This window comes from Monodon monoceros, unplaced genomic scaffold (genome assembly GCF_005190385.1).
Source record: "Monodon monoceros isolate NGI ecotype Baffin Bay Population unplaced genomic scaffold, NGI_Narwhal_1 Super_Scaffold_5, whole genome shotgun sequence".
Classification (NCBI taxonomy): Eukaryota; Metazoa; Chordata; class Mammalia; order Artiodactyla; family Monodontidae; genus Monodon; species Monodon monoceros.
Genome location: NW_021703782.1, coordinates 107105866 through 107118102, shown reverse-complemented (window position 1 = coordinate 107118102; position 12237 = coordinate 107105866). Strand labels below are relative to the sequence as shown.

Here is a 12237-nt window from a genome sequence, read left to right as displayed (position 1 = left end):
TAATTTAAATGAAAAGTAACTAAAATTTTAAAATTCAGTTCCACAGTTGTACTGGGCACACTTCAAGGGCTCAACAGCCATATGTGGCTACTATATTGGACGGTGCAGATGTGAGAACATTTCCATCACTGAGAAAGTTCTTTTGGGTCTCATAGCACATAGCGAGGCTCAATAAATATGTATGAATGAACACTGACTGCTTACTAGGTTTGCCGACCTCTGCAGCAGTGTATCTCACGCTGTGTTTTGTCGCATTCTAGCATTAAAACAAAAATGAAAACAAAACCAAAATCTCTGTTCTAGAAAACATGCTGATCTGTTTTAAGTCAATTCAGCATGAGAACAAAGTACTGAGCTTTCAGGCTCAGTGATTGAGTTGAGAAAATTGAAAAGCACTTAAGGTTTCAAGTGTTATAGCACAATAGTATATGGAAAAGGGAAAACAAGTCTGCTTTATTTTTATATTGAAGATTACTTGGCTTCATCTTAGTTTTAGAAGCAAGTTGAACTTCCTTGGTTTGGCATTAGGGAATAATCGCTTCTGTTTTGCTTTTCACTCACACACACACACACACACACACACACGCACACGCACACAAGTCTTTGAGACTATTAGCTGAAAGGTCTTTGGTGGCCTTAGTGGTGAACTATTTGCTGAACCACAAACTTCCAGCCCAGCAGCCTGGCGTTTTCTCATAAGCAGCCTAGGAACTTCAGTCACAAGCCCCCGTGTAAGCTGCTTGGCAAACTCAAGCTAATTTTGCAATTACATTATCCGGGTCCCTTCTTTTCCACCCACTCCCAGGCAAGCCTGTCTTGCCTTTGTTTAATTGGTTCTAAAGCAAAATCCCTTTTCTAAATTCCCTGGCTTATCCCTGGCTATTGATAAATTTCTCTTTCTTTATGAAAATAGCCTCATTTAAGGAAAAGCACTTGATGGCCACAACTTAGGTACAGCTTCTGACGTGTAAGCGTAGGTAGGAGTCTAGAAACTCACGGTTGATATTTTCTACTTAAATCACATGCACAGAGGAGAGAGAGCAATTTTTTTGAAAGGGAATCAAGATATCAAAGTACACTTCTTCTGATGAATTAGAAACAGCTGAGGCTGACTTCATACGCTGTGGGAAGTTGGGTTTGAATTTGGGGCTGGGGGCGGTGTTCTCTATGAATTCTCTGAGATGATCCTAAAGATGATGAAAAAGAACCGACCAGATTTTTAGAGGCAGCAGAGGCAAGAAGAGTGCATGGGAGGGAGGTGGGGGGGGGGGGATTTTTTTTTTAATGTCCCTTTTACCCACATTCTCTGAGGAACTAGACGTCCCATCTGTCACTTCACGGGGATGGAAACTTTCGGCCTCAGCCTGTGTGAAGAGACGGGAAGGAATACTCAGACTGGGTGGGGTGGGGGGAAGCAGTGCCATCGAAATGAAACAGTTGGCGGGGGCACTTATCACTGTTTTATGTGAAGAAACAAACCTAAAGCTTCAGTGTTGCCACCGACACTGACACTAAAGTGCAGAATCAGTCTCCAAATTTGTTTTTCATTGATCCTCTCTGGAGTCAAAAGTATATCTTCCTGTCTCGGTGCTCCCTGCCTTGTCAGAGGTGTCGGCCGGCATGAAAATGGTTTGCGGGCCTTTTGCAGTTTGCATGCACTGATTTTTGCATCTCAGCTGGGTGTCGTGGGAAAGAGCTTAATTTAGTTCATGAAAACACATGCAGACGTCTGCATTGCCCTGTTGTCTGGGGACTCTTTCCCGCAGGCTTCCCTCGGTGTCTTTTTGTCAAGGAGTGCCGTGAGGTTTCTATTTCTTTTTGCATCTGCAGGGTGCGACTCCAGAAGATTTCAGCAACCTCCCACCTGAACAGAGAAGGAAAAAGCTACAACAGAAAGTCGATGAACTAAATAAAGAAATTCAAAAGGAGATGGATCAAAGGTAGAGTGGATCAATACGACTTATTAAGACATTTGAGTTCGGTTTGGAAAGATGGGAGGCCCTACATCAGATTTTAATCCAAGTGATTATTTCAGTCGTGTGTTTGGTTGTAGTCTACTGGATTGCTTTAGTAAAGACAGGGAGGATTCTTTTAACAAATAGGTATTATTCTGAGTTTGGACAACAAAATACATATGATTATCTTCTTCATTTTTGTATGTGTTCACTTACTTTAATAATGCTACATTTACCATGTTATCACCATGGAATGTAAATTCAGGTTAGACAAGAAAATTTCACAAGTACAGCAGAGCATTCTGTAGCATACCGAAGTTTGTATAATGTCTGACCAAACCAGTTTGCTCATAAATCACTTCCATTATAGGTGATCTATTTAGTTTAATATTTATGATTCTTATAGAGAAAATAAACATACTATACGCATTTAAAAAAGTGTTTTCATTTACCTTTGCATTAGCACTTAAAAAACACATTTCTGTTTCAAAATGCATATTAGCCACAAAAAGGAACAACATTGGAACAAAAGGAACAACATCTCATTTGTAGAGATGTAGATGGACCTAGAGACTGTCATACAGAGTGAAGTAAGCCAGAAAGAGAAAAACAAATATCGTATATTAACGCATATATGTGGAATCTAGAAAAATGGTACAGATGAACCCATTTGTAGGGCAGGAATAGAGACGTAGATGTAGAGAACAGACATGTGGACACGGGGGGGAACGGGAGGATGGGACGAATTGGGAGATTAGGTTTGACATAAATACACTACCATGTGTAAACTAGATAGCTAGTGGGAACCTGCTGTATAGCACAGGGAGCTCAGCTTGGTGCTCTGTGATGACCTAGATGCGGGGGCAGGGGGGAGGTCCACGAGGGAGGGGATATATGTACACATATAGCTGATTCACTTCATTGTACAGTAGAAACTAACACAACACTGTAAAAAAAAAAAATTTTACTCCAATAAAAAAAAATATTCTAATATAACAGCAGCAAAATATAGCCCTGCAATTACAAAAGTGCTAAACGGGGATCTACAATTATTTTCTTTTTTTAAATTAATTAATTTCTTTATGGCTGCGTTGGGTCTTCATTGCTGCGTGTGGTTTTTCTCTAGTTGCGGCGAGCAGGGGCTACTCTTCGTTGCTGTGCGCGGGCTTCTCATTGCGGTGGCTTCTCTTTGTTGTGGAGCACGGGCTCTAGGCACGCGGGCTTCAGTAGTTGTGGCTCACGGGCTTAGTTGCTCTGCGGCACGTGGGATCTTCCCAGACCGGGGATCGAACCCATGTCCCCTGCATTGGCAGGTAGATTCTCAACCACTGCACCACCAGGGAAGTCCCTTAAGTTATTTTCATATTTACAACTATGATTCTGAAATAAATACTACTTCTAAGCAGCTCTGTTATCAGCTTTTTAGGTTTGGTTTAAAAACATACATATAATTGCTAGGAGGTTTATAATGTTGTATTCCGTTCCTGAAAGCGTTCCTCAAAAGCCAACCAGCCCTCAAAACAGTGCTCAGTCCACAAGGCAGTCAGAAAGAGTTAAATTAACTGGGGTAAATAAGAGTCCTGCGTTACATCAAAAGCATGTGATATTCTGCAGCAACTAACTGGGAGCATTTCAGGATTGATTGGCGTGTTGTCCTCTTTAGAACTAATTTCATCAGAAGAGTTTAAGAAGGTGGACATTGGGGACTTCCCTGGTGGTCCAGTGGTAAAGAATCCGCCTGACAATGCAGGGGACCGCGGGTTCGATCCCTGGTCGGGGAACTAAGATCCCACATGCCGCGGGGCAACTAAGCCTACGTGCCACAACTACTGAGCTTGCGCGCCTCAGCGAGAGAGCCTGCATGCCACAAACTACAGAGCCCACGCACCCTGGAGACTGTGCGCCACAACTAGCGAAGAGAAAACCCGCACTCCACGACTAGAGAAGAGAAAACCCACGCGCCACAACTAGAGAGAAGCCCGCGCGTCACAACGAAGATCCCCCATGCCGCAACTAAGACCTGACACAGTCAAAAATAAATAAAATAAATTAATGATAAATAAATCTTAAAAAAAAAAATAAGGTGGACATTGTACCACTACCAAGTGCATTTAAAAGTGACATGTTTCTTCTGTGCTAATTTGACACCCCTGAATGACCTAGCTAGTGAACTAGTCACGGTAACTTGGTCACCAGGCAAACCAAACCTGCAAGAAAGGACGCCAGTGTTCAAATTACCATGTTATTGTCTGACCCAGTTTATTTTCAACATAAACATACAATCTCAATATGAGATGTCTAACTAAAGCAAGCACCGCCAACAAGACCAAGACAACATCTCCTGTTCCAAGGTTTAGGTTTTGCCCAGAATTCTCGGTACGTGGAATAGCCCACACCAAGAGTCATTGCTCCCATAACAAAGCCTTGGGCTGCCACGCGCATGTGGATCAAATAAACAGACATTTTAGTATTTCCCCTGCTCTTCAATCTATATAATCCATATGCAACGATTGCTGCAAAAACCTGCCATTCCAATGGGGACAAATGGTGCCTCTCTAGCTTTCTGGATAGAGAGGCACATGTAGTGACTGAAGAATCTTCAATGACAAGACATCTCAGGCTCCAACTGGCTTCAAAAAGATTTTCTGGTGGTTTTTGTTTGTTTGTTTTTGTTTAGTTTGGCTGTACCACGTGGCTTGTAGGATCTTAGTTCCCTGACCAGGGATTGAACCTGGGTTGTGGCAGTGAAAGCCCGGAATCCTAACCACTAGGCCACCAGGGAACTCCTGTTTTCTCTCTATCATGAGTGTAGAGGTGAACTTTTTGTACAAATGAGGTAGAGCAAAGTGGCATGACCCCCACCCTATCCCTAGCCCCACGTCGGAGCTTTGGATACAAAATGTACTTGTCTTTCTATTTGAGGGTAAGTAAAAATCAGCCTTCCTATAGATTCTCATGTCTTCTTGTCTTTTTATAGAGTGTGTTGATGGTATCTAGAAAACAAGTCACAGTATGTCTTATACACATCACCAGCCATTAGAGGTATAAATATTTGCTTGTTCTTGACAAGCACCTGCCCATCTGCCCAGGCTCCCACCGTGAGAGTCCCCTGGTTTCTGAGCTGTTCTATAAGTTTGATCCTAGGGATGGTAGGTTGGTACATATGCAAAAAAAGAAAAGAAAAAATTAGGAAAAGATTCAGTATCTCTTCCCATTTGCACTTCCTTCCCACATTTATAACGAATAATACCTTCACATCATTTAGGGGATACTTGCTAATAATCCTGATTGAAAAGCCACTTTAGGGAACTATACTCAATATTTTATAATAACCTATAAGGGAAAAGAATCTGGAAAGAAAAAGATATGTGTATGTATAACTGAATCACTTTGCTGTACACCTGAAACTAACACAACATTGTAAATCAACTGTACTCCAGTTAAAAAAAAGAAAAAGGAAAAGAACAGCCACTTTTTATTCTCTCACCTTCTATATTCTCACTGACGGAATTAAGTGAATCATCATTAATGGCGATTTGAACTTAAAAGATAACTTGAGATTTTGTGCTCTATAAGTAGGCCAAATTGTAGTCCTACATAAATTTAGTTATATTGAAGCTGGGGTTAAAACTTGGTTGTGCAAAAAATAAACAAACTTGGTAAAGCAGTCAGTTTAAGTACATGCAAAAGAAAAGAGGGTTTTGATTTTTTTTTAATCTCTGGGAGAGCAACTCCTGAAAAATAGATCGTTTTATAAACATTGTTGCAGTATGTTAAAAAGAGGAACACATATGATGAACTTTGTTGTAGTTTTATATTAAAAATATATTTTATGAAATAAAAATTTTTTGTACTTTTTATAAATAAAAGTCTTTGTATGTTTTATAACATCTGGGACCAAATATAAAAGGGTTTATAAATGTATTATAAACCTCCTGCTGTTTACTAAGTGAGCACTTATATTTTGCACAGGAGTAACAAGTTATGACTCAAATATCTGAAATGACATTTTATAGGCTGTTGACAGACTCTAATTGTTTGATATCATTCAGGAAAGTTTCTCTGTCACTTGGGTTGTGGCCGTGGAACTTGGTTAACATTTGAAACCCCAGAGCAGCGCTTGCTGGTAATAAGGCAAATCACGTTCAACCATTCACTTCACCTCTGTTTATCGAGCATTTACTGTGTACAAGGAAATATTCTAGCTATAGCAATGAGGATAAAGTGATGAACAAAACATCAAAAACATCTGTTCTCATGCAACTTACATTCTGTGCAGGAGGAACAGAAAATAAAAGGTTTTGAGCAGAGGTGGCACGATCTGGAAAAGCCTGGATTTCTGTTTGTTTTCGGTTTTGTTTTTTTTTTAATAATCCAAAAAGGCAAGAAAGGAGAGAAAAAATATTAATATATAGAATAGGCAGGACAAATCAAAAGCACAAAATAGAGTGGAAGATTTAAAATACCAAGCACACTAGACACCCCGGATTCCAATCTGGTTCCACCTGTTTCTTTTGCAAACTTTGGACAAGATTCTTAACCTCTTAGCACCTCGGTTTCCTCACCTTGGAAAGGGAGTTAATATGCCTGTCTATGAGGATTAAGTGTGTCAGGGTATGTCGAGTGCTGAGGACACTGCCTGGCATATCGTGTTTGTAAAATAAAATGAATCAGTATGGTAAACGTGAACAGACTACATGTTCCAACTAAGAGATTTTCAGACTGGACAAAAAACTAAAACCCACACGTATGCTAGTTACAAAAGACACGTCCAACTCATAAAGTGCAGAAAGGTTGAAAGCAAAGACTGGAAAAAGATGGGGCTTCCCTGGTGGCGCAGTGGTTAAGAATCCGCCTGCCAGGGCTTCCCTGGTGGCGCAGTGGTTGAGAATCTGCCTGCCAATGCAGGGGACACGGGTTCGAGCCCTGGTCTGGGAAGATCCCACATGCCGCGGAGCAACTAGGCCTGTGAGCCACATCTACTGAGCATGCGTGTCTGGAGCTTGTGCTCCGCGACAAGAGAGGCTGCGACATTGAGAGGCCCACGCACCGTGATGAAGAGTGGCCCCTGCTCGCCGCAACTAGAGAAAGCCCTCGCACAGAAACGAAGACCCAACACAGCCAAAAATAAATAAATTAATTAATTAATTTAAAAAAAAGAAAAAAAAGAATCCGCCTGCCAATGCAGGGGTCAGGGGTTCGAGCCCTGGTCTGGGAAGGTCCCACATGCCGCAGAGCAACTAAGCCCGTGAGCCGCAACTACTGAGCCCACGTGCCACAACTACTGAAGCCCGCATGCCTATAGTCCGTGCTCCGCAACAAGAGAAGCCACTGCAATGAGAAGCCTGTGCGCAATGACGAAGACCCAATGCAGCCAAAAATTAATTAATTATTTTTAAAAAAGAATGGAAAAAGACAGACCATGCAGGTACCGACCAGAAGGAAAACTGGTGTGAGAAGACTGACTTTCAGGCCAAAAAACACCCCAAACTATTCAGCTCAAAAGGATCAACTTCATAAAATAAATTATTCAAATAACAAATGGCTCAATTCACCAAGAAGAGATACAATTTTAAATCTGTAGAACCATACTAGCATCACCTCAAAATATAGAAAAGGTTATGCTATTAACCTTCTGGCATAAGTACAAGAAATACGAATACATCATTATAGTGGGAGATTCTTCACGCACTTTTCTTGGTAATTGATAGAATAGATTAGCAGACAGTCAGGATAGAGGATTTGAACAAAATAATTAACAAAATTGACCTAATACACAGATATCCAATAACTGCATGCTACACATTCTTTTCAAGCACACATAGAACATTTCCAAAAATTGGGCATATCCTGGTTTTATAAAATGAATCTCAACAAACATCAAAGGATAGACATCATTCAAAGTACGTTCTCTGAAGGCTGCAATTAAGCTGGATATCAATAACAAAAATTTAGAAATTAAGAAATGTGGGGCTTCCCTGGTGGCGCAGTGGTTGAGAGTCTGCCTGCCGATGCAGGGGACACGGTTTCGTGCCCCGGTCCGGGAAGATCCCACATGCCGTGGAGCGGCTGGGCCCGTGAGCCATGGCCGCTGAGCCTGCGTGTCCGGAGCCTGTGCTTCACAGCCGGAGAGGCCACAACAGTGAGAGGCCCGCATACCAAAAAAAAAAAGAAAGAAAGAAATGTGGCTCTCAACTAACAACATTGTAAAACAACTATACCCCCTTAAAAAATAAAATAAAATAAAATGTGGCTCTCCGCAGGGCTCAGTTACAGCAAGAAGCCTGCTCAGTCAAGTTAGAAAGGCTCCCCACCCTTCTTATCACTCTGGCATGAAGTCAGGAAGGATCCTGTTAAGTTGGTTTAGCAGGAATCATTCCATTCACCTTTGATTTTCCATCCACCGAGTCCCTCATTCTGCTTATTGGCTAAAAATCCCCAGCTGTCTTTACTATATTAGGAATTGAGCCCAGCTCTAAACTGAGGTGTCTTTTCCCCGATTGCGATTGTTTTTTGTTTTTTTAAAGGAAAATCTGTTTTTACTACTTAAAAAAAAAAAAAGAAAGAAATGTGGCTCTAAGTAACACATAGATTAAAGAAGAAGTCATCATAGATACTAGAAAATATATGAAACAGAACTGAGCCTTAACCTTAACGTACATTCTCCATCTCCGTTTTGGGGATGTCACTAAAGCCATGCTTATAAAAGGAAATTTAAAGCTTCCAATACATATTAGAAACAAAGAAGGCTGCAAATCATATGAGCTAAGCATCCCTCTTAAGAAGTTAGAAAAAGAGTAGCAAATTGAACCAAAGAAAATAGAAGAAAGGGAACGATAAAGGAAACTATCAATTAATGACATAGAATCACACATTCAACAGAGAGGATGAACAGAGCCAAAAGCTGCTTCCTTGAAATGATTAACAAAATTGAAAAACCTGCAGAGATTCATTAGGAGAGACCTGGATGAGAGGAATGCGAGATAGTGATTTTAAACAACTCTTCTGAGAAGTTTTGCTGAGAAATAGGGTACCAGAGGTATAGGCCATGAAGTCGAGAGAAGACTTGTGTACATGTGGATGACCTTGCAGTTTGTTTGCTGTAGGGACATTTATTCATGTAACAAATACTTAGTGAGATCTATAGTGCACCAGGCGTGGTCCGGTCACTGGGGGTTTATCATGGTCATAAAGGGCTTGAGCCCAGAGAGCTCCTTGGAGAGCTGCTGTTCTAGGTGGGAGAGACAGACAATAAACAAGCACAATAACAAGTCATATAATGTTGGGAAGAGATACATGCAGTGGAAATAAAAGAAAGTAGAGCGAGGTAAGTGGGCTGGGAGGGCAAGTGGGTGGAGGGCTCCCGTGGAGACCTGGTCTTAGGGAAGAACAGAGGGTTCATTGTGCCCACCAAGGGGCAATACGGGCTCAGAGGCAAGGGGGCAGGTGGGGGGGTGGTGAGGACTTGTGGAAATTCTCTTCCACTTATTTCTGTATTTTTGATTAAACTATTTCCCGTGACTCAAAATACAGTTTGTGTTGTTGGTCTTATGCTGGGTGATTGGTGTAGAGTTTCTTTTGCTGAAGCTCATTAAAGTTAGCCCCTCACCCTCGGCAGGGAGCCATTTGCTCTAAATTTAACTCGAATGCTCCTGAAGTGCCTTGAAGCCAGGGTTCCAGTTAGCAGAGCTCTCTGGTCCTAGAAACAACCTTCAGAGGGCTGCTATGGGCGGCCTTCCAGACAGGATTGCAGGAGGGGTGTGGGATCTTGCAGTGTGTAGCTTTAAGGCTCTGTTGCCCACCCACCTGTCACGGATCCCGACTGTGGGTTCCGTTTCTTAATAGTTGAAATCGTTGAAATCGAACTGTTTAACTTAATCTTTAGAATTCCCAAAGCAATGACCTGCGCTTCTTCATGAGGTAAACATTGCAGCCCACAAGACCCAGGGTTTGCATGCAAAACATGTACATGGAAATACTGGGGTTTTGTCTCTTGTTATGTAGGGCAAAGTGATGTGCAGGATTAACTTACGTTTCTCAATCGCTAAAGACAAGAGGGAGATTTCGTTCAGAAAAGGCAACTGGAATTTAAATATGGGTCTCTGGATCATACAGACCTTGGTAGCAGAATCCTTATAGAGACGTTTTAGAAGGGAGGCTGACCCAGTATCCCCCTCCAATCCACACCGCGGTGCAGTCTCGCCACGCCCTCATTGCCGTAGTTTTCATGGTGGTGGGAGAATATGACTGGCTGACGACAGCATTAACATTTACCACGTTCTGCCCCTTCTTTTCAGAGATGCCATCACAAAAATGAAAGATGTCTACCTAAAGAATCCGCAAATGGGAGACCCCGCCAGTTTGGATCACAAATTAGCAGAAGTCAGCCAAAATATAGAAAAACTGAGACTGGAGGCCCAGAAATTTGAGGTAGGAAGAAGCTGTTGTGGAAAAGCTTTGTTGGAAAAAAAAGAAACAGAAGTGGGTGTAGGGGGTCACGAGACGCACATGGTTGTAAATCGCCATTGTTTCTTTCCCCGCGAGAGATGCAGCTGGAAAAATCAGGTGTCTCACGAGTTACGATAAAAGGAAAAAGACACTGTCATCCACTGGGTGTTCAGCTTTTCAGCATATCCTATTTTAATGGTGTCCCTTAAAAGGGACACTATTTAAGGTTATATTTGTATACAGTGTTCGTTGTTTTTTTTTTCATCTAAGTGTTTCACTTAAGTTGTTCTACTTCATCTCCTGTTGACAGTGGGTATAATTGGGAATATACGGTCGTCCATCATCTCAGTGAATCCAAAAGACAATTTTTAAAAAGCCATTGATATTTGTAATTTTCTTGTAATGTCCTTGCCTGGCTTTGGTATCGGTGTAAAAGTTTTCAAAATATACTCTGGATGCAAATTCCTTTTCAGATCTAGGATTTACAAATATTTTCTCCCATTCGGTGGATTGTTGTTTTACTCTCTTCAAGGTGTCCTTTGAAACACAAAAGTTTTATTTATGTTTTTGTTTTTTTGGCCATGCCACACGGCTTGCAGGATCTTGGTTCCCCGACCAGGGATTGAACCCGGGCCACGGCAGTTAAAGCACCGAGTCCTAAACACTGGACTGCCAGGGAAGTCCCCAAAAGTCTTAATTTTGATGGAATCAATTTTTTTTTTCTTCTGTCACTTGTGCTTTTGGTGTCATAGCTAAGTTACCAGTGCCAAACCCAAGATCACAAACATTTATGCTTATGTTTTCTTCTAAGTTTTATAGTTTTAGCTTTTACATTTAGGTCTACGGTTCGTTTTGAGTTAATTTTTGTATATGGTTAAAGGTAGAGGTCCACCTTCATTCTTTTTCATGTTGTCCCAGCACCATTTGTTGAAAAGGCCTTTTCCTCCTTGAATTGTCTTGGCCCCTTTGTCGCAAATCAATTGATCATAAATACAAGGGTTTAATTCTGGGGGGGGGGGGGACCATTGAAATATGTTACTGTTCTTTCAAAGGATCCATTATCAAAAGATGATATATGTGAAAAACAACAGGAAACACACATAAGAAATGAGAAAGAAACACAAATAATAAATCTTTTAAGGAGGGAGTAGGGCACTCAAAAGCTGTGGGCAGGGCTTCCCTGGTGGCGCAGTGGTTGAGAGTCCGCCTGCCGATGCAGGGGACACGGGTTCGTGCCCCGGTCTGGGAAGATCCCACATGCCGTGGAGCGGCTGGGCCCGTGAGCCATGGCCGCTGAGCCTGCGCGTCCGGAGCCTGTGCTCCGCAACGAGAGAGGCCGCAACAGTGAGAGGCCCGCGTACTGCAAAAAAAAACAAAAACAAAAAAAAACGCTGTGGGCAGAAGGCTTCTTTTACCCCTCGAAATGTAAAGACTACAAAGCCTGGAAAAATAAATTAGTAACGGAGTGTTCCAACCAGAATAGATTATTTCTAGCAATAAAAGGTCAAATATGGCTTTTTTCATTCTTTCTAGAATCAATAAGGTATTAGCATTTGAGGTTTTAGAACCTAGAAATGTCCTTTTCGGATCATTTTGATTCTTTGCCTCTTTTACACTATTTCCAATGTTGCTGAAGATACTCTGATCTACTTTGATTTCCTATGTATGAGTTTTCTTCACTATTTAAAAAAAAAAAACGTTACACTCCTTAACAAAAATGGGAAGTGTGGCTTTCAAACTGAGTCATGGCTTAAGTGTGGCAGGAACCCTCATGTTTCCCAGTGTGACCTCATGGTCACAGAATTTCTGGAACCAGAAGGAACTAGAAATGACT

At 41.6% G+C, this 12237-nt stretch overlaps 1 protein-coding gene across 6 annotated transcripts in view; it reads left to right on the top strand.

The window, feature by feature from the left end:
* Positions 1-12237, top strand: part of FNBP1 (formin binding protein 1) — a 140929-nt gene that overhangs the window by 118874 nt on the left and 9818 nt on the right. For all 6 annotated transcript variants that reach the window (XM_029202342.1, XM_029202341.1, XM_029202340.1 and 3 more), the window contains 2 exons: positions 1831-1940; positions 10253-10385. In XM_029202342.1, coding sequence (XP_029058175.1) covers positions 1831-1940; positions 10253-10385 — 243 coding nt within the window. The remainder of the gene's footprint in view (positions 1-1830; positions 1941-10252; positions 10386-12237) is intronic.